This window comes from Plutella xylostella, chromosome 20 (genome assembly GCF_932276165.1).
Source record: "Plutella xylostella chromosome 20, ilPluXylo3.1, whole genome shotgun sequence".
Lineage (NCBI taxonomy): Eukaryota > Metazoa > Arthropoda > Insecta > Lepidoptera > Plutellidae > Plutella > Plutella xylostella.
Genome location: NC_064000.1, coordinates 1063650 through 1086976, shown reverse-complemented (window position 1 = coordinate 1086976; position 23327 = coordinate 1063650). Strand labels below are relative to the sequence as shown.

General features: G+C 39.3%; 1 protein-coding gene across 1 annotated transcript in view; it reads right to left on the bottom strand.

Moving 5' to 3' along the window:
* Positions 1 to 4792: 4792 nt before the first annotated feature.
* LOC105389792 (oxysterol-binding protein-related protein 3) overlaps positions 4793 to 23327 on the bottom strand; it is a 50515-nt gene continuing 31980 nt past the window's right edge. Inside the window, exons 13-29 of the mRNA XM_048628055.1 lie at positions 22982 to 23063; positions 22068 to 22103; positions 19345 to 19535; positions 18782 to 18896; positions 18221 to 18300; positions 16930 to 17052; positions 16362 to 16458; positions 15739 to 15863; positions 15088 to 15156; positions 14526 to 14738; positions 13051 to 13221; positions 10859 to 10972; positions 10202 to 10346; positions 9727 to 9841; positions 9337 to 9459; positions 5470 to 5590; positions 4793 to 4940 (exon numbers count right to left, since the gene is read on the bottom strand). Coding sequence (XP_048484012.1) covers positions 5488 to 5590; positions 9337 to 9459; positions 9727 to 9841; positions 10202 to 10346; positions 10859 to 10972; positions 13051 to 13221; positions 14526 to 14738; positions 15088 to 15156; positions 15739 to 15863; positions 16362 to 16458; positions 16930 to 17052; positions 18221 to 18300; positions 18782 to 18896; positions 19345 to 19535; positions 22068 to 22103; positions 22982 to 23063 — 1902 coding nt within the window. The 3' untranslated portion in view covers positions 4793 to 4940; positions 5470 to 5487. The remainder of the gene's footprint in view (positions 4941 to 5469; positions 5591 to 9336; positions 9460 to 9726; positions 9842 to 10201; positions 10347 to 10858; positions 10973 to 13050; positions 13222 to 14525; positions 14739 to 15087; positions 15157 to 15738; positions 15864 to 16361; positions 16459 to 16929; positions 17053 to 18220; positions 18301 to 18781; positions 18897 to 19344; positions 19536 to 22067; positions 22104 to 22981; positions 23064 to 23327) is intronic.

Here is a 23327-nt window from a genome sequence, read left to right as displayed (position 1 = left end):
TATATATACATTTAAATGTTATTTTTTCATACTTTCTGAGGCAGCCTTAACAATACATATTAGTTACATCTAATCAACGTAGGTCTACTTTTGTTAAAATATCATAGGCAATTTGTATTTCTAATTTAGTAACTATCCCGTTGTACTATGGCTATTAGCTAATCTTTCATTTACTATAACATTATTTATTTATTAGCTATATGAACAAACTTTTAGAGCTCTTATAATATAACTCACAAATCAAAAACTTAAGGGTAAATACGTTTTGAAATGTGGATACTCATCCTTGTATCATTCACCCTAACTTATTCCATGCTTTTAAATAATTGAATACATTTTCATTATTGTCAAATTTATTTCAAGTGACATTAGCAAGTTAGAAATTACTTTCATTAAAGAAATTAAGCACCATAAGGGTTAAAACCAAATATTCAAAGCTAGACAATTTATTACCTTATCCCGTACGCTCTAAGAGCTCGACTAGTCACAAGACGCACAAGCGTCAGCACGCTAGTAAAAAAATTCAAGATTAGGCAAAAATATAAAAATGCCAATTACAGTAAACATAATACAACCAACATGTGCATTTTAAATTTGCTAACATAATTATCAATTCACAATATTCACATGACTATATTTCGAGCCCCTTTTCCTATATCCTATAACTTTCATAATGTACCCATGGGTAGGTACCTATGTTTTTTCAATATGCTACTTTTGTCTGCCAATCCCAATTCTCTATTTTTTCACTCTAATTGACAAATTAGCTGCTTCTACCACAATTTTTAAGCTAATGCATAATTATTAAAATACCTATATGGGATGGGATCCTCGATATAATTCCGTATTAAATATTTGTATTTGCTTTATGAGACAATCCGTTACCTATATTATTATATTATTTAACCACGTTTTCACCGAAAACATAGGCACTCTCAGAAATGTTTATTGTTATTAGATTTTCAATTAGTAAAAGTTCTGTTTTTGTTCCTGAATCATGCTATAAATTGAAGAGTATATAGTTTTTCCAAATTATGACTTATTTTATAATAGAGGTTGGTATTCTATCAGTGTCATTTTCATTGGCGGGTGAATTTAGGTAAGTATTTAACTTGACTATAGTAATTTATATAGCTATTTTTGCGATTTCCGAGTTATCCCCACAATCAAAGTTAGATTCGCCTGCCAACAATAAACTCATAGATAATATTCCACCCTACATTTCGAGTTTCTGTTTAGACCACACACGTTAAACCATGGCTTCCCTAAAGTCTAAGAACACTAATGAAGCCAAGCACTTGAGGTTTGAAATATCAATTTAGTGTGAGGCCCCATTGGTGCGTTGCATTGCATCGTCCCAAAGGAACTGTTATACTTAAAAAATATATCTGTACCTTTGGAACGACACCATGCAATGACAACTTGCATATCGCATATTTACCAATGGGGCCTCATCCTTACAAGTAACACCGAGACAAGAACAGCTAGACAACAATTAATTTTACAATGACTACATTTACATTTCAATATTTTCAATGGAAATAATTCACAGCCACAATACTCTAATACGCTATTCTGATTTCCTACGCGTTTCGGGTATTTATTTCGGTTAGTCTTCCTTTGCATATTTTGTCATTATGTATTTAATGTACCTACTACATTTATAGTAAAATTATTAAATTAACTAGCATCTAGTGGAGACAATAATTATGCAGAAAATTAAGAATAAAAGAAACTTAGAGAACAGAAAACAGGTGCTTTACCCTTAAACGTGGCATAACTGTAGTAAGTGCTAATTTCTCCATTGTCGGTTATCTAACCGACAGGGATTGATTTATAAATTAATCGTCAACTCCATACAAAATTCATGACAGATGTGTCAAAAGTTAACCACTACTCCTTGGTTATGCTCTAACCGAGAATGGAGAAATTGACACAGTATAGCTTTTAGCCATGTTTTGTGACGTCAATACTTATAACGGAACACTAAAGTTATGCCATGTTTAGTAGGGTAAGATTATGCACATAATGGTACTTATATTATGCACAACGAAAACAAAAGAAAACCAACCATAATGACGAAGAACTGTTTTAAAGAACTAACAACATTATAATAGTGATAGATTATTATTTTTTATTATACCTACTATATTAGTAGAACCGTTTAAAAATATTTCCTACACAACAAGATTGAAACAAGTTTTGTATGGCGATAAAATAACTAAATCTTTATCTCAATCTATCTACCTAATCCACCGTTGTGTGGGACGCCCTCAGGCTAGATGGGGTGACGGCTCGCCAAAGATGGCTGGTTATGATAGGATGCCGAAAGCTATAGATCGCATCCAGCGGCGTGCTTTGGGAGAGGCCAGCAGTGGGCTATAGGCTACATTTGACGGTTAAACCGTTTAACCCATTACAATATACCAAACACTCTCTAAAATGACATATATTATTTTATCGCCATACATAATAATAATAATTCGCATCGTAAATGTAGATATTAAGAATAGATTTGTTTTATCAATAAATATTATATGTTCTCTATAGAGGCTGATTGATAAATAGTTTTTACAGTTTTAGTTTCAGAGACTATAATTTTAAAACATTAATGTAACTTTATTTATATTCACTGTTCTTTTAAAATCCGATCATCTTTGCCAATTATTTTGGCACCACCTCTAGAGCATAAAATTGCTTGCAGCAAAAGCTATGTGTATAGGTTAATATAATAAATATATTGTTATGTATGTTATGATATACCTAGGTATTAATAAAATATTAATAATTTGTTATGTCTTTGAAACTAAAATTGCAATTTACAGTTTAGTGTAAAACTATTTAGCAGATATTTTGTTTGACAAAGATAAAATGGTTGGATCAAATATACACTTATTAGGTAAAAGAGGAGTCAACCTAATAAGCCACATTATTATTATAACGACAGAATGCAACGATATATTTGCAATAACACTAAGGGCGGATTCGACCAACGTCGAGTAACTTTTTACTCACGAGTAAAGTACCAGTTACTCGCGAGTAAGCAGATTTTGCATTCTACCAAACCTGAAACCAAGATAACTAGCTTATCCCAAGAATAAAATGTTATACCGCCAAAATTGACCGTGTAACGAGCTTATCCGAGAGTAATTTTGTAATGGCGGCAGCACATCAGCTGATTAGAAAACCGTCATAATGACATATAAACACATCTGTCAAAACATAAACAAAAGTACAGTGAAACTATAAAGTCCTGAAATTAATGTTTGAGGAACTAAAATTTTCAGGAGCCTGGCACCATTAGAAAAGAAACATAAAAGTCATAACAATTGTTTATGTCAATAGGCGGTTGGCTGTTTTTTCGAATTTTCTTAATAATTATAAGGATAATCTAGATAAAAGCAATAATTTACGCTTGGATGCAATTAGGAAGATGAAGAAAAATATTTGTAGTCAAGCTAGTGAAGTTATTTATCGAGTTTTAATACAATGTTTAGCGGAACATCAAGCTGGACACATTTTGTCGAATTTGGAGGATGTTTACGCTCGTACAGCGTCTATGACGGGTATGTAGCATTGTACAAATTGTAATAACTCATTTTTTATTAGTACCAACGCTTCATTTATCGATAAACCAGCCCAAGTTGAACATTGTTTACATACCACTGATTGTAGGTTTCATTTGGTTTCAGTTGAGTCAAACCTTAACATTTTGATACTTGAAGATATATTTTTTGTTTACTTACTAAATTCACATAGTGTGAATTTGGGGGGCATTGTGTAACTCAAAAGGATTTTTTTATATTATTTTATAGTTATATCGGACCAGCGTGTCAAAGAGGGCAAAATATGGAATATTTCTAACTCCTGGAAGAAACAGAACTGGCCGTCCAAAAAGAGAAATTGATGTCTTTACTATGTGTGCCCTTCGTCAACAGATCCAGTTTTTTTATACAGTTGTAATAACGTTATCTAAATAAATATTTATTGGTTTCACTATTAGCCTTCATATTAACACCTTCTAGCTTGAATAATGAGCTTTTTTGTGGATGGTAAGTTGTTTTTAAATACAGAAATAGGGTAGGTAGTCACAGGCAAAACTTCAAGTATCAAAGTCAGTTTTGTTTCGCTATATAGGGTTGCTACATGAAAGATAGCTGCGCCCTCATTTAATTTCAGGACTTTATAGTTTCACTGTACGTTAAAAGGCAAAGTCTCAGAATAACAACAGCGAATAAAATATTAAAACATAAACAATTTCATACTTTTATAATCCATTCAAACTAAGTTGGCATGTCATTTCTATTGCATGCTTTGAAACGCAGCTATTTTTATTTTAGTTGCATTACAGTTTCGTTCCTCGTTCATTCAATTTAATCATGGTATAACTTGGTAGAATGCAAATGTACTTATTCTAGATATTTACTCGCGTATAATTTTAATTCCGGTATAGTTATTCTCGTGTAACGTGATGTTTGGACGAATTCACCCTAAAAGAGACCCCAAAATGGACGTCATCAAATAAATCTGTCAACATGTGTGTCATATGTGTATGTATGTAATATATGTATGTATGTATCATGTATATAATTATTTACTTATATTGTATTGGTATAGTTATATTAATATTTTGGTTAGGTATTCAATTTAGACCATCTTCTATCGTAAGCACTACCAATCACTTTTTCAACATCACCAAAGGTTAACTGGTAGAAAATGCTGCTAGCATTAAGTTCGCCTTTGTAACAATTTATTTTGTTCAATAAAGAGTTTAATAATAATAATAATGTGGCCTATTAAAATGGCTTCACTATAGTGATCCAAGATATTACTCTATACAGAAGGTACAGTACTGTAGGTAATATAAAGTTCTAGTGAGAGACGTGGATAATGCGGCTACGGAGTCGTGGAAGCAGCTAGCAGAGAACTTCGCTATATGGCTGTGGAATTAATAAGAATACTTTAATATCACATATTGTTATTAAGTTAAGAAAGTTACTAGCTTTTGCATAATTCGATCAGCTCTATGTAAAATCTAGGAAAAAAACGCCAAAACGTAGGTACTGTTTTTATTTTTAAGCTTTCTTTGTATTTTTTTCTGTTTTTGGTGCAAATAAAGAGGATTGTATTGTATTGTATTGTACACTAAGCACATCCCACCAATGAAATCGTTGCGTTTGATATAGTGCCGTAGAGCCGGACATAGGTGAATTGCTTCAAGACCGCGCGACGCCATTTTTCACGCACTGTGCCACTCTATCGCTATTGGTCTGCCCATTTGTCATTCGTTTATCAGTGTCAAGTGTGCATAATTATGAATGATATGTGTGCATTGCGATCAAGGTCTAATTCTGCCACATCATTCTGGTCTGCTTTCGTGAAACAAACTCTCATCTAAAACCCTCAGACTAAATACTCTATCCTAGCCTATCTTAAATCGGCCGATAATCGGTCCCTCGACAGACATACCTTGCATTCGGGCGCGGGTCACCACAGCTGGCTGAGCTTGTGCTGCGAGAAGCCCTCCTCCCTCGCCTTCCAGTACTCGCCGTTGTACACCCACATCTCCTCGCCGTTCTCTATGGATTTTCTGTGGAAATATTAAGAAATTATTCAAATTGTTATTTATGATTATTTTATTGGACACTGGTCCATGTGGTGGGATTATTATTGTATCTTGCACGAAGATTCCATTCAATAGAGCCAGGTGCACGTACTTACACCCTAGTATAGGAGAATATAATAGGTAGAATACACCCTCACCCACGCACGCGCACCGCAGCACGGATCAAATCACTTATAAAGATAAAAGATAAAAAGATAAAATACAATTTATTGCACACAAACAGAAACAGTTTCACAAACATAGAAAAGAAAAATGGTACAATTGGCGGCCTTATTACTAAAAGTAATCTCTTCCAGACAACCACATTGAAAGGAAATATAAAGTATAAAGAAAGGGGTAACGTGTGACAAGACAAGAGAGAATACAACATAATTACTATGAACAATGTGTAAATACCTACATACAATAATACTTAAATATATTATGAACACATATAAATACTTTAAACCTACATAGCTATTAATAATTATATACCTAGACCTTATATGTAATAATACAATACATACCATAAATAAATATCTATATATATATATATATATATATATATTATGCTGGCTTATTCTAATCTGGATAAGCTAAATTTAAATAATGCTGCTGCACTTATCTTACGTAATGGCAATTCAGCTATCAGCCAAATTGTCCCAACCAAACTTGGACCTCAATTTAGAAATACAAATAACGTGGAAAAAAACCAAGTGAAACTTTGGAAGCACCAGTGAGCGTGCCTTTTTGGTTCTGACCAATTACATTGATGGAGAAAAGTGAATTAGGCACAGTCGCCTACGGCACCATCTGTAATTAGCTTTTAGTTTTTCTCCCCATTTAAAAATAACGAGCGGTAACGGGGATCGATCTCACGACCTTCTGGGCTTGAAGCAAGAAGCGTTGCTTCCGCCGCTAGACCACAGAAGCAGATACTACAGTTACTCAGGGGCGTATTTAAAGATTGCGCGCCCTGGGCTCCTGTAGTTTTCCGCCCCATCAAGGAATGAAAGAAAACAAAAAGAGCAGTCAGTGTATAGTACCTATCGACCTACATATGTATAAGAACATTTTGGTGATAGATTTACATAGATAATGATATCTTCCGAACAAAAAAAAAAGTTTTTTCTGAATAGACGAGTACATTTTAGAACGTTAAGAAATAAACTTTGGCGACTGAGTGAGGCAATTTTTTTTCTTTAGATATCCTGAAAAAATACAGGAAAAAAATAGACTATTCCACCGGTTCAAAAAAGAACAAAGGCCGGCTTTCATACTTAAAAAATCCAGCACTGCTCGTCACCAAAATACCTCGGACTGACCCTGGATAGATCCCTCACATACAAAACCCACTGCCAAAACACCAAGAAGAAAGTCAGCTCCCGAAACAAACTTCTGCGTGGACACTGACGGTAGGACTGGTCCACCGATTTAAAGTCGCTCAGCGTGCTATGGAGAGAGCTATATGCTTGAGGTTTCTCTGATGGATCGTATCAGAAATGAGGTTATCCGTCAGAGGACTAAGGTTACCGACATAGCTGTCAAAATATGCAAACTGAAGTGGTAGTGGGCTGGTCATATCTGCCGAAGAACCGATAACCGTTGGGGTAGACGAGTTCTCGAGTGGAGACCACGAACAGGCAAACGCAGCGTGGGACGCCCTCCTGCCCGCTGGACTGACGACCTTAGGCGGGTAGAGCCGGTAGTGGTTGGATGAGGAAGGCCGAGGACCGAGTGTTGTGGCGCTCCTTGGGAGAGGCCTATGTCCAGCAGTGGAGGATTATTGGCTGATGATGATATGGGCAAGGTCCGCGAATGCTAGAGAAGTAGATTTTGCTCTTAACGACACAGTTCGTATAGTAACGGGATGCCTCAAACCGACACCTCTCTACAAGGTCTACTCTCTGGCTGGGATAGCACCCCCTAGCATACGGCGAAAAGTGGCATGTCCTGTGAGAAGGGCAAACAAGAATGCGACTCCAGACATACACTTTACTCACATACTGCCGCACCTTCCCGCCTTAAGAGCCGCAAAGCGTTTCTAAATAGTGAGGTGTCCTTAACGGATGAAAACCCACAAAACGCAAGTCTAAGGCTCTGGTAGGAAAAGCAGCCCCAGGATCCTTTCCTACCTCTTGAGGTAAAACTTGCTCCCGGTATCAGTACCGTTGGTACCAACCTACTGTGGCGGACTCCTAGCCACTAAGTTCAGACGAAGATCAACAGATGGCGCTCGGAACGCAATACAGAGAAGATGTATGGGACCTACGCAAATTACTATGAAAATCCTACATCGCGCATTCGAAGTTTCTCACCTACTCTGCAATATATAGAAATCCCCAACGCTAACCGTTGGGCAGCTGCCCGCCAGGCCACACCACCCGGCCTGGTCGGAGGATGCCTCCCTTTGCATGGGGATGCACTACCAGCTCCAGCATCTCCATAGTGGTGACCCCGTGAAGAATATCAGCGCAGCCTTCTGAAGACCCGCAGAGCAGCCTCCACGCCATCTTCCATCGACTTTCTCTCCTCACCTCAACAGCCGTGCAGCAGAACTCTCAGCAAGCAGCCCCTGGAGCCAACCAGCCAGCATCCAGTCTCAAAGGGCATCATGACCACCAGCATGCAGCGAACGCGCAGGCCTGGTCACACCCTCGACCCACATCAGCAACTTGGCACAGCACCACTGCACTTCGGCCGGTCAGCAAGCAGAGCCATCCTCTCCTGGTCGACGCAGCACTCTGCCACCATGCTCCACTGCAGGCTCATCCCGACTCACCGTGGACATCGCCACTGCAGCATCACCCCGACTCACTGGGGACTCCTCACCGCACTCACAGTCCCGACTCACTGCGGACTACGCGGCACTGGCTGGCAATCAAGACTCTCGGCTGCACTGAAGACTATCGCCCTCCGGTCTCGGTGGGGGAGTGATGTGGCGGACTCCTAGCCACTAAGTTCAGACGAAGATCAACAGATGGCGCTCGGAACGCAATACAGAGAAGATGTATGGGACCTACGCAAATTACTATGAAAATCCTACATCGCGCATTCGAAGTTTCTCACCTACTCTGCAATATATAGAAATCCCCAACGCTAACCGTTGGGCAGCTGCCCGCCAGGCCACACCACCCGGCCTGGTCGGAGGATCCTCCCTTTGCATGGGGATGCTCCAACACCTCCAGCATCTCCATACTACCTATGCGACTGTGGTACCGCCCCCCTGATTATGGAGCATGTACTCTCTTGCCCCCTGTGCCCTTCCACCTGCACTCGGGAAGACTTAGTCCAGGCCAACCAGATTGCTATCAAAGTTGCTTCGTTTTGGTCTGGATGTCGCAGGAAATTTGTAAGATCTCGCCGTTTACATACGGCGTCGTCATTTTACAAACGCTCGCTGTTTTGTAATTCCTTCTAGAAAATACCTACCAAGGCGGAAAAAAGTAAGGCTATTCCACCGGATCAGAAAAGAACGAAGGCGGCTTTCATACTTTAAATCATATTTCTTAAGACATGAAATCAACATTTGGAAAGATGGCTCAGGGCCGTTCTAGGCCTACGTCCTAAAATATTGTTCTGAACTATTTTAATCCTCCAATCAAAAGTCCAAAGGCGGCCTGCCGGCCGCCCCTGGGCCGCCCTTCGGCGCCTGCCGCCCCGGGCTGTAGCCCTTTTAGCCCTAGGGTAAATACGCCCCTGCAGTTACTAAAAATACATTATATAGTTACCGGAACCAGGCGGGCGTATGAGCGGGGTGGTCACGACGACGCTCGCGCTGCGTCTGCTCCAGCTGGTGCTTGAGTCTCTCCGCCGACTCCACGTCGCCTTCTTCTAGTGCGCGCTGGTCCGGTCTGGGAAGAGCGAAAAACTTTTAAAATCAAATGCAAAATTTATTAATGACGTCAGTAACACCTACAGTATTCCCACATAAAGAGAGAAAGAAACTGTATAATAATGATTTAGAATTAAATTGGTTAAAAAAATAAAACATGGTTATGTTAAAGTCGTGTCGTAAAAAACCGAGCCTGTCATTATTGCAGCATAGTATTGAGTGCAACGGAAATTTTTGGAATGTCTTGTCGAGCGTATCTTGCGTCCCATGCTAGCTATGCAGTTACCTGAGTCTAGTATCAGTGGGAGGCAGGGTCTCCCGCATGCCCGGCTCGAGCTCGTTCAGCTCCATCGCAAACCGCGTGAACCCGTAGTACAGCTCGTGCTCCGGGGGCATGGCGCCTGGAACGGAGGAATATTGTACGTCATGATAATAAATAATGGCAAAAAATCAAACATTATAGTGAGACACATGAGACGATTACTCAACCCTAGCAAGGTATACTAAATCAGCGTCATTATAATAAGTCAAATGAGAGTATACCTTTGGATATAAAAGGGAGGGATGTGTTTATATTAAAACATCATTTATGACAGTCATTATGACCTTCCAAATAGTAATAAAAACGACATCCTTACCCACAAATCTATACAAAATCACAAAACCACACAATAACGCCATCTAGGGGCCATAAACGCATTTCCCTTTAAAGCGCCATCTATCGACCAACCCGCAAACTAATTCCTAGTATTTTTGCTCACCGGGGCGCCACAGACAGCGGTTGGCGGGCGGCTCCCCAGCATGGAGCGCCTCGGACCAGCGCCCCTGCAGCCGCAGCCGCGTCCCCGTGCTGGGCTCGCTGACGTGGCCCTTCACCTCGTGGCGGGTGGTGGACCAGGATGATGCCTGCGGAGAGAGGTGGGGTTTAGCGCCATCTGGTGGTGGTAGTTGGAACCAAAAACTGTAGTGTGTTTACAGTTTACAGTTATATGATAATGATATGATGATGATGATGATAGATGGGGTTCTGAAAAGGCTGATTATTATGAGGGCCAAACCCAATGAGTGCTGTTTTAACAAACTGGAAGGTTAAACAAACATGGATAATAATATGAAAAGATAAAGAACTTATTAGTCAGCCTGTATGCGTGAATATTTGAATTGCGATTTCAATATCGTCTTCGAAATTGAGTATGCAAAATGTATATGTAAAACAACGTTAAGACACACCTAGATTAAATGTTTCTGCAAGGTTAGGTTAGTACTATTAACTAATAGGTTAGTCTAATAAAGACTATTTAACGTAACGTTTATTTTGTTAACGTTTCGCAACATAACGTAAGGAATAAAGCAGTTTTAGCTTTTAACTACCTCTTGTCGATTACATTATATTCCTAGCTACATAATCATTACTATACCTTAACAAAGTTGAGTTTGCACGTGATATCGCTGTTGTGACACGTTATGTGCATGTCCCCGTACTGGTCCACCCAGCGCTGCCCGCCGAACAAGTTGTGGACGCATGTTGTCACCTGTTGGATGGAGAGAGAGGTTAGTTTTGTTTTTAATCGGCTTGAAATCAGGAAAATCGACGCTTATTTTATTTTTATTTATTCGGGTTGACAAACAGTTGTACATTGTAATAATTAAAGATAAATATCGGTAAGTATTTATCTATTTTAACGGTCTTATTCATAAAAAAACCTTAAAGTAGCTTTACTGAGCTCAATAGTTACGGAACACATTAAGCCTATTTGAGGTTTCGTAAAAATCTCTATTCATAATAGTTCCGTAAATCTTCAGTAACTATAGTCAGGCCTGTGTCACTCCGCGCGTGGGCGGCGCAGGCGCCAGCCTGGCGCCTGCCCCATCGATGGGGCAAATCTAGTCGGCTGCCGCAAGCGGAAGACGATACACGCGCGCGCGAATTAACTTATTATGCACCGTAGTCCAGTGAAATAAGGCGCATATTCCCTCAAAAATAAATTGGTAGGTAAGTAAATAAAAACGTGTGCGGCTGGAGCGCGATCTAAATGAGATCTTATTGCTTATGGGATGGAGTCATATTTCTTTGATAGCCATTGCGAAGATGGACTTCTGTACCTGGTACTAGTTATTATTCTGTGCTATAGTGATTCTAATAGATTTCACAGACCAAACATTTTGACATTTACCCTATTAAGTTGCCGGTCCGACGAAACCATAAACAAAAATAGCGAAAACTTTCATTCATTTATCAATCTCTATTATCTATGTTAGCCACGGCGCGGCACTTAAAAAAGTTTACGTTGGCTTAAAGGCGCAGTTGGCCAAGCCAAAACCCACAAAAAAAAATATTAAATTTTTACGTTACCATGGCAACTTATTTTCAGCAAATATTAACTCACAACAAATGTCAAATCGTCAATAAAGCAGAACAGCTGTTGACCGGCCGCCATGTTTTTGTACAAGAGGAGGTTTACGGAAGGTGTCTAGTAGGGTCCAGCCTACTTTAGCATATCAAGGTTTTACGAATCAGTTGGAGAGTTCTTTAGCGCTATTGATCGTTTATGAATAAAGTTTTTTTGACATTTGCTTATAGCAGGCCTATAGGTCTCCCGTAACTTTTTATGAATAAGACCGTAAGTATTTATAACTTTTGAGGCAAGAAAAGCCAGTCTTACTGTTCTCAATACTTTACCCGTTTCCACTTTAAGTTTCTTGCATCCTTATGGCTTTCAGGAAGAGATTCCTTTTAGCTATATGGCCGCGTATTTAATTTTTCCTTTTAACAGAGATACAAAATCTCTGTTAGTAATTTTAAGCGCCGTATTTATCTTCCAATTGTTAAAATTTACTCCCTATTCATACCTTATTCCAGCTATAATGATCTCCCGTCCCCAAGAGACGCAGATGCAGCTGCCCCGCCGGCTGGAACTCCATGGACTTGCCCCAGAACTTGCTCTTGATGATGTCACCACCGACACCCATCGCAATAACTTACCTTCATTGAAACGAAACAAACGACGGAGCGACCTTTTGTGGCAATAATATAGCGAGCCCTACTGTTCTTAATACTTTACCCGTTTCCACCTTAAGTTTCTGTCATATTTAAGGCTGTCAGGAAGAGATTTCTTTTAGCAATAAGACCACCGATTTTATTGTTCCTTATTTGTATCTCTGTTAGTAATTTTGTACGCTGTATTTGGCTTCTAAATGCTAAATTTCCCTCCCTATTCTCACCTTATTCCAGCTATAATGATCTCCCGTGCCCAACAGACGCAGATGCACCTGCCCCGCCGGCTGGAACTCCATGGACTTGCCCCAGAACTTGGTCTTGATGACGTCACCACCGACACCCGTCGCAATAACTTAGCTGCATTGTAACAAAACGAGCGACAGAGCGACCTGTTGTGGCTATAATTAATATGGCGAGCCCTACTGTTCTTAATACTTTACCCGTTTCTACTTTAAGTTTCTTGCATCCTTATGGCTTTCAGGAAGAGATTACTTTTAGAACTAAGGCCGCGCATTCTAATATAACTTATTTTTCTCTCACTTTTCAATTTTTTGCATGCCAAAAACTAGTTTTTTGTCTTCTAAATGCTATTTTTTTTTTTCAAATTCTTACCTTATTCCAGCTATAATGGTCTCCGGTGCCCAACAGGCGCAGATGCACCTGCCCCGCCGGCTGGAACTCCATGGACTTGCCCCAGAACTTGGTCTTGATGCGCGCGTCCTGCCACAGACACCAGCGCGGGGACTCCGCGTAGCACGCGGATATTGGGGGGTGGTGGGATACCTGAGGGGGTGAGGGGGTGGTTAATGAAAGAAAGAAATAAAAAAATATTGTCGATACAGTTGCAACGATATGAAAAAAAAGCACAAATGGAAAGTACATGATCTGAATGCAGAATGGAGCCCACTTGATCGTTCTCAGACAGCGTTCAAGGAATTAGTTTGTTGCTAGAGCTTTAGTAGTCCTACATCCTCAGATGTCGCGGTTTATTTTAAAACGAATTGCGAAAACTTTCAGCTTTAGGTACGAGTATGGGTCTTTTTTGCAGTAATTAAAATGGCTCGCTGGTTGCTAGAGCCTATACTATGATGCGGATGACGCGGTTTTTTACAGCGAAATCCAAAATAGCGGTAGTGTCACTAAAACCTTTTTTAGAATCTTTTTTTTGTCTAGTAACTAAAATGGCGGCATGTTGTTCCAAAACTGGCTGTCTTCTTACTAAAAGCTACGTCTTTCGCTTCAAAAAATCACAAAATTAAGATTTTAAATATCCAAAATGGCGGACCGACTCACCTGTTCAGCCAAGAAGCGGAAGTTTCTATCATCCCTCTTACATTCATACGTCTCTCCCAGCAGTGGGTTGAAAGGCTTGCTTGCAGCCCGATGTGCAGCCGCCGCGTACGAACTGACGGCGAAGGCCGCCACTAGAGCCATGCGCTCTATAGTGAGGGCTTATTGCTAATAGCAGTGTCTTACATACGACTACCGAATTGGCGCCCTTATCGCCTAATGCCATATTTTACAGCGATCGCTCTAAATTTTGGTACCTTTCGTAGGAACGAAAATGGCGGTCTAAATAATAAAATGAATAACGCGTTTTATTAATAAAAAAGCGCGTTATTTAAAATGAGAAATGGCCGTGTTGCAAAAATGGTGCGCAAATTCAAAATGGCGCTGGAGCACAAATAGCGCGCGTTTCTTTAGATTCAAAATGGCGACTCACCTGCTCAGCCAAGAACCGGAAGTTCCTATCATCCCTTTTGCACTCATACGTCTCCCCCAGTAGAGGGTTAAAAGGCTTGTTCGCAGCCCGATGTGCGGCGGCCGCGTACGAACTGACAGCGAAGGCTGCCACTAGAGCCATGCGCTCTATGGGGGCTTATTGCTAATAGCAGTGTCTTACGGATGGTGCTAGCCCAACTGCATAATGGGAATACACTCGAGTTACTATCTCAAGTAACTAAAATGGCGGTCGTATACTTCCAAAATTGCCGCCTTCGCACTAAAAACGTCATTTTCCGTTTAAAAACTACGAGATTCTTTAATTAAAAATGGCGATGGCGGTCTTATATTCACCAAAAGCTTACCTGTTCAGCCAAAAACCGGAAGTTCCTGTCATCCCTCTTGCACTCATACGTCTCCCCCAGCAGTGGGTTGAAAGGCTTGCTCGCAGCCCGATGTGCCGCGGCCGCGTACGAACTGACGGCGAAGGCCGCCACTAAAGCCATGCGTTCAACGCTTGATGAACACTCGCTGGCTGCGTCTAGAAGTTCCGAGTATTCTAGCTCTTCGCATAGCCTCTGGAAATGGAGAGAATCGGGGTTAGAAAGAGGGAGAAGATGAGGTGTTGCAAGTTTTATAAGGTTTGGAAGTAGTTACAGACAGTGGGAGGTTCAATGGTAGTTAGAGTTAATTCGAAGTTGGAGGTATCTATTTACTAGATTTTATTAATAAAAATTGATCATTCATGATCGCCACTCTTACTCAGCTATTCAGCTGGCTAAAAAGAAACCTTGAAATTCAATGGACGTTTTGAAAAAAATATGGTAAAAGTTGAAGGCTGGGCGTTGTTGAGTTATGCGTCTATAAATTCGGTAGGTATTTCATACGAAAAATAGATATAGGTATATCCGTTATATTATATCTTACCTGCAGCATATTGAGCGGCTCGTTGATGGTGACGGGCATGGAGATCTGGCTCAGGTCTTTGCCGATGTTCTGAAATTGAAATATATGTATTTTAATACATATAGTGATTGGAGAGGAACGTATGTACTTTTTTGCGTTCTACTGTAACGAAGTAAAAAGTCGCACTCCATAAGAGTCCTTTTTCTTTCCGAATGGGGAGTAGGTTTAAGCTGAGTAGGACCTGCTGTTAGCGCTGTTCATATATTGTACAGATATATTATACAGCGTGTGTGTAGTACCTTATACGGGAAGTTCCACAGCTAGGCCCAGACAGGTGCGTTGTTGAGGCACTGCTAGTACACATGTTATACAGGGTGTGTGAAGTACCTTATACAGCAGGTTCCACAGCGAGGGCCCGCCTTGTTGAGGCACTGCTAGTACACATGTTATACAGCGTGTGTGTATACAGGTTGTTGCAAAAAGGGTATACTAAGCCGAAACCTACATGTGTCGCATGTTATATCTAAGACCGAAAATTAAAGCAGAATGTCTAAATTCGCGAAAAAATTTTAATTTTTCATAGAAACTTTGTTGGTTACGTGGCTTTTTACTATGGAGTATGAATATTTTTTTAGGTTTCGACCCTTTTTGCAACTATGTATAGGTAAATACCTTATACAGCAGGTTCCACAGCGAGGGTCCCCCGGGCGCTGCTCGGGGGCGGGGCAGGCAGGTGCGCCGGGTCCACGGCGCGGGGCCGTTGTTGAGACGCACCGTCACTGGTTCGGCTGTCAGCACTGTTGGGGTTAAGTTAGTTAGTTAAGGCTGGTTAAAATATATGTTTTTTTATATAGTAGGTACTTGAAAAGGCTTGGTAGCCTCATGTATGGATCGCTGGTAGTAGAAGCAATGTTTATTGATAGACATGTAGTTTGCGGGATAGTGGTACCTATTTCAATACATGAAAGCTATCTGACAACTATCTATTGCCGAACCGCCGCGTGACGTATGATAATGAAAAGACGTCGTAATGTGTGAACGGTATATTGAACACTAAAATATGATTATGTAGGTACAATTGTCGTAAAGTCTGAGTAGGTCGACACATGTAAGTAAATGCAAACTAATGCGTAGATGTTAACTCCAACAATTACGCATAGGTATATACAGACAGGTGTAGCGTTAATAGTGGTTCAAGCTTAACGGGGTGATACATCATACCACTACTATTAACGCTACACCTTGTATATGAAATATGAACATATGAACAAGCACTAAGCAGTATATATACTCACGCGCACCGTCAGAGTTGTCGGAGCTGGCGGACCCCTCCTCGCTGCTGAGCGACCCCACTTCTGATGAGGAGTCTCCGTCCAGCTCGATCACTCCCGCCTGGAATGAAAAAAAGATACGACGTCAGTACACGAATTTCGGAGTTAGTTCTCTTGGCTATTGGTTTGCGTATTTGCCAAAACTGCCATGTCAGTATATTCGGCAAAATAATATGTAAAGGTATGCACACATATCAAATCGAAAAGGGTTTGTAACTGTTTCAACTCGAGTTTTTCAGTATTGTTTGTATGAAACTCCTTTATTGGATCATTCTCCAAACTAGTATACTCCCATCAACGCCGCTTTATGACCTTAAAAATATTAGTTTTACAGAAATATAGTGCTCAAAGGTCTGAAGCTTACGAGTAGATAATTATTATGTCCCTTATTTTTTGTTGTCACGACAGTCGATCGTGAAAAAGGCACCAGCTCGGCGCTGGTTTTCAACGTGCCCTTTTATGAAGACCCCAGTCACGACAGCGTGCTAATAACGCTTTAAGTGTTTATGCAATTCCTCGTAACTGTTTGTACCTCATCGACCTCCGGCGCTGCCTCGGCGGTCTTCAGCTCCTCATCATGTTCCTCAGCGTCGAAGAACTCGGAGGCGGACACGCACGACGAGCTGTAGCTGAGCGACTGCTGCAGCAGCGCCACCTGCTGGTGGTGGAAGGTTATATTAAGTATTGGGTGGGTTTGGTATGAGTGGAGTTTTTAACTCTAAATTGTGTTGCTTTAATATTGTCTGCGTGGTAAGGTTGGGTTTTGAATAGAATGATTGAGGTAACATTGGTTTGTTTTGTGTACTTTAAAAATGCAATCTATATTGCTGGAATGGCCACGGGACACGGCGTTAAATATCATGCTAATCGATAAAAACCCTTTTTAATTTGCATTGTTTGTAAAGTAGGTACCTTATTTTTATTTCTGTAACTTTAATTCTGTCTACAAAAATGTAGTATTCTATTGTCACGAACTTATATTGCTAAGGAATCCTAGATAAAGTCTAGGGATATTTCAAAGGATGTAAATGAAACATTCAGTAAATTAATATTACGATAAGTATGATCAGGTATTTATTTATTTATATACAATATGAGTAATTTTTGGTGTTTATTAATATTTACCTAAGATATTTTCTCAACATCTAAGGTTGACTATTAGAAGAGAATCCTTATTAGTATTCAGTTTGCCATACTAACACTAACTAACACTACATCAACTAAGATCATATTGAATGACTAACTATTACTAGGTAACGTTCAATGCATGCGATTTCCATGGTGAAACAGATCCTTAACAGACATGTTACAATAACAGTTTAGGCATTCCAAACTAAAATTAATTAGAACTTTTGAAGATATCACACGACACAAACATTTAACCCCCAAGACACACAGGTCATTCAAAAATATCAGTCTTAGTAAGGCATGGCAATACATTTTTTCATTGTTTTTCACCCGTTACTCAAGTCACTAGAGTTCAAAATAAGGTGGGAACTACACTCACGGGCAATGAAAAAATTCCATTCACAAAATGCCATCACCAAACATCCCCAATTTTTTCGAATTTGATTTCAAATTTGAATAAAATATTACCGTTTTAGTTGGCAGTATACTGATGCTCTATTAAATGTACTTCAATGTTGCAAAAGAAATCATGAAGCTAGCCTTTTCCATTTAGGAGTAATTTGGTGTTTTACTCAGTGGAACCTGTTCATTGCCCGTGAGTGTATTTTCCGTTTGCCTTATTAAAGGGTAAAAAATAATTCCCCCGCCCGGGGATCGAACCCGGGACCTTCGGCATGCATGGAGCTAAGACTCACCGGGTCAGCACGAGACATCTCGGCCACGTCGGACGCGTCGTGGATGCGCGCCAGGCGCGTGCGCAGCTCTGAAACCAACACTTCACATCTCATTATTTACATACTTGCGGCTAGGTTGTGGTTGGATAATAGAACGGAGATACGTAGGAGGGTCCTTCTAGCAAAATATAACAGCTGTAATGCAATTGGTTTTTTAATAATAATTTTATCTTTTTTATTCTAAGATGTGACATGATGATGTTGTTGGTAATAGTTTAGAATCGAAACTTTAGATACCTAGAGGAGTTGTCGAGTGGAGACCACGAACAGGCAAACCTAGTGGCACGAAATTAAATGGAGTCACACAAACATGTCGCGTCCGTACTGGCCCTTATAGGCATTGCAGACTTCTTGGGAGAACCCAAGACTACACCAGTAAACCATTTTAGGCTGATAACCTAAATAAAAACCAAAACCCCTTGGAACAAATTGTTCTTTGTCAGAGCCCCGACAAAACAGTTTCAACAGCTAAAACATCATCTAACTTCCTCTAACAAGGGGGATAGTTGTTAACTCCCTCACCCTCGTTCTGTAGCAGCGCGGACGCCAGGCTGCTGCGCAGAGCCGCCGCGGCGCCGCCGGGCGCGCCCGGGTCCGCCGCGTCCATGGCTGCGCGCAGACGGCCGCGCTCGCACACCTAGGGAAGAGAACAGACAATGGATTAAGAAGATGTCATCATTATCTATGATGACCTTATTGTGAAGTGACAGTTCATCTGTCACGACAATTAATAAAATGGTTGTCTAACAAGCAAACACGACGTATTTTGTATTGTTTATAATAATTTCTAACCCATAAAAACTTCATTAGTGCATAGATAATTATTCTGTAATAGCTTAAATTTCAGTACTTTTTGGGCATCCCTTAAATTACAATAGAAACTTGAGCCACTGCGCTGTCGCTGATGTTGTTTTACGGGAATCCCAACAGACTAAGAACTTTTTAACTGGACAAGTGAAATAATAATCCCACTCGAATTTTACTCACATTAGAGACATCATATTTATGTAGCGGCAGAACCACTTTAGCACGGGCTTTATAGTGTTTAGAAATGTAATAACCTAATAAATAATGAATTCATTAACTTTCATAAAGTCACAACCCCCACTCACCAAAGTCCCAACGATCCCCTTCAGACTGTGCACCAGATCTTTAGCCAACACAGTAAAGTCCTCCCTCAGCTGGTGGTCAGGAGTGAGGCTGGACAGCGAGGCGGGCCCGCCGCCGCCCAGCGCCTCCGCCCCCGGCAGGGATTGGGGGCGGGCGGCTGCACATGCTAGGGGGGGAAATTGAGATGAGAATAGTAAGACTTTTTGCGGGGGTAATGAAGTATGTGGAGCTTGTTGGTAGGTTGTAGTTCTGAAAATATTGAATACGTGTTGGCCTGTTCTTTTTGTTGGTAGATGGTATCACTACCAACAACTATCAAATTTTTGAAAATTGTATTTGGATAGATATATAGTGTTGTGTAGGCATATTGTTTAAGTGTTTTGAATATTTACAGCTTTCTATTTTACTAAAGATGTTAGGTACTTTCATATACATACCTACTTGAGCTATTCCAAAAATATAATGATAAGTTACATTACAAAATATGATTACTTTTTACTACTCTTAGGGTACGTTACCTACGTACCAACTCAAGGTGTAATATGCCAAAATTACCAAACAGATACCCAACCCAGACCTACCAAAGTCACAAGTACTAAAGTGAGATCAATTTATACTTATTTAATTCTTAACTCAACTCTACTGTGGGCTTTACCAATTACTGCTAAAAACAACTACCTTATTAAGTTCAGTTGTGTGACACAAAATATAATCTTTACTATTAATTCCCTATGTGTTTTAAAAATTCAGAAAATAATTATGATAGATCAAAATAATGAAGCACAAAGCAAACCATGGATCGAAACCATGCAATGAATGTGATTGCTATGGCTATAATAACTATTGAACGATTTTAGATGGGGTGGTACAAATTCACTTACAATTATATTGCTTGCGAAGTGGACCTTAGGAATGTCAAAGCGAATTGAAATCAAATTGAAATAAAAAATAATGTTTTTCCCTCGGGAATTCGTAGGTAATAGGTAGGTACCTATCTCAGCTCTAAGGCTTATTCTTTCTATATGCCAAATATCAGGTACAAATGAATAATTCTAATCTTGATGCGCGAAAGAAGTACTAACAATCCTACATTACATACCTACATACATAACGGCTGAATAGATTTAAGATGAAAATAAAGGTAACAAATGAAACTTACTTATAGCTCTCTCTTCGTATTCTCTCAACACTTTGATCACGTACATAAATATCACTTTCGCTATAGGAACTATCAGGCCACCACTGTCAGACGACATTTTACTTTATAATAAAACTTTTGTGGTGTAACACTAATAATATGAGTATATTTCGCGATGTTCACTGCATTGCACGATAATTATGTAGAGAACTACACTATTACAGAAAATTAGAGAAAACACTTCTTAGCATATTCTGTCAAAATCACATAAAAAAATCTGTCATAACAAATGAACAAAGGTTTACTCTTGAAAATCATAACGTACGATAAAACGCACGATAACTATGAAACAACCTACACAATTATAAAACAATGGAAGTATAAAATACATCATGAATAATTCATGTAACAATTCATTAATAGGAGCATGATCTTGTTGGAAATTATTGTTGCAATATAATTCTTAACAGCTTCGATATTAAAATTCAGTTTCGTTAAACACACATTGTAGTAACGAGGAAAGTAAAACTAACATTTCTTATTTATGTAAGTACTTAGGTATGAAATAAACATGGATCTGAATCAAAATGTATAAGTAATTATTTAAATTTCGAGATTTTCCATAAGCACATTTCACAATATTATCGCACGATATTATTACATAAGTAAACAAAGATGAATATTTTAAGTTTTCAGTAGTTTTTTTGGATAAACTAAGATGTAGAGATAACGACAAGATCTCGCTTATCTATGTAGATAATGTGGAGACAAGGTTGGACCGAGGTCGATAGGATATGACGTCATATATGGCACGAATGGGTAAATGAAATCACCGAGATATATGGAAAAGAGTTGCCAATTCAAAAGAGGGAAAATCCTGATGAAATTTAATTATAGCTTTACCCTTTTCCTAAATTTTTATTGCTCAGATTGATAGTACGATTACGATTAGGGCTACACTGTTACACAAAAAGCTGTTTTTGTAAATCTTTCATAATAATTATGTTATCATCATCAGCCAATAATCATCCACTGCTGGACATAGGCCTCTACCAAGGAGCGCCCTCGGCCTTCCTCATCCAACCACTACCGGCTACCCGCCTAAGGTCAAATTATGTTAAATTTATACATATATTTTATGTACCTATCATTACTATTTCATGATTATTCTTTTATGAATTATACGCAACTAAAACAGAATGTTATAAGCATTCTTTATGTTGCTCTGTGATTTAAGCAAGCTGTAAAAATCACCATGATTGAATGTACACGGTGATAAAACGATTACCTCTATCTTGTCTATTGATATTATCTTGGTATATGTAATGTCGTATGTATGCCACAGGCTGTCCATAAGCAATGTCAGGCCATTTTAGACCTTAATACAATGACCATGAGACTCATTTCTATTGTTTGATACAAACTGTGCTTTAAATAAGTCTACATACTTCTGTAGCACAGGCATTATGTGAATGTTATATACAAAAGATTGGAAGGTGAAAAAAAAGTGAGAAAAAGGTTAAAAAGTAGGGGAAAAACAAATAAAAATTATCATCTTACGAACTAAGGTAGAGGCCAGAAATGTTGAAAGAAATACTGAAATACAAGAAATAAATATCATGTTAGACTTTCGTTCTGAAATCTAATTACTTTGATTTTATATTTTATTCATGTTATTCGTTTCTGAACTGCCATGCTTTTTAAAAGCGTGAGTTTTGCATGATTTGACAACACAGACTCATACAAAAGGAAATTAATTCATACGTTTTGTTTCGATTTAAGGCGAGTGACACAGCCGTCCAGCCATGCTTTTTATAAATATCTTTTAATAGTTTTGATACTTACCTATTTCGTAAAATCCTTCAGTTAAGACATACCAAGAGCAAGTTTGTGTAAAGTAATAAAATAAAAAACATCAATTTTTGTCTGTGATGTACAAAATGAAACGACCAATTTAAATTGTAAAAATAAATATTTTAAACACACGATTAAATTAACGAAATATTATAAACAAAAGTACAAAATGTTATTTCTTAATTCTTCGTATTAGAACAGGGTCTTAGGGAGTCGGGAATTTTTAAGGAAAGTCTAAAAAGAAAGATAGCTGGATTGAACACACATATTGCAGGAGAAAATCCTAAGAAGAGACATACATTAGATACCATTACATATTTTTATATGTAATGTTACGGTCATACGCTACAAGACAAGAAGTAAATATTTGTATACTAACAAATACGAGCACTTCTTTAAAAAATATTGGATCATTATTGATTAGAGTTTATACAGAATACGACATCTAGTGGTCAATAAAATACCCGATTTATTCATACCGCCATCTATCGTCAACAGCTTGAACTATTTAAATCTTACAGCGTACGACCGCAACATCTAGCGAACTAAGAAGCTGGCTATGGACTCTGCTAGACAAAGAGAGCAGCATACGCCTCGAGTACCGAGTGAGAGAGACTTACCGATAGGTAACGAAGCAGCGGAGTTTGGTACCGAAGACGCACCGCCGCCGGGCGAGGGGGGCGCTGTCAGCGCTGACAATGCCTGGGGGAAAATATGCTTTGTTAGTTTGACTATAGGATTCATTTTTGTTCGATGTGTAGTGGTTTATTGTAAAGTTATGGTAACACAAAAAGCACTCTATTCAGGCTGTATTTAGGGTTATTTTCCATACCATATGCTTATGCAGTCGTTACTCGTTAAGCCTACTCAGAGGCCTACGGGCAAACATCTAACAGTCGGGTTGCCCACTTACCTGACAACTCTCTTAGCTTGCTTGTGTTGGGGTCCATCAACCCGCACTTGGCC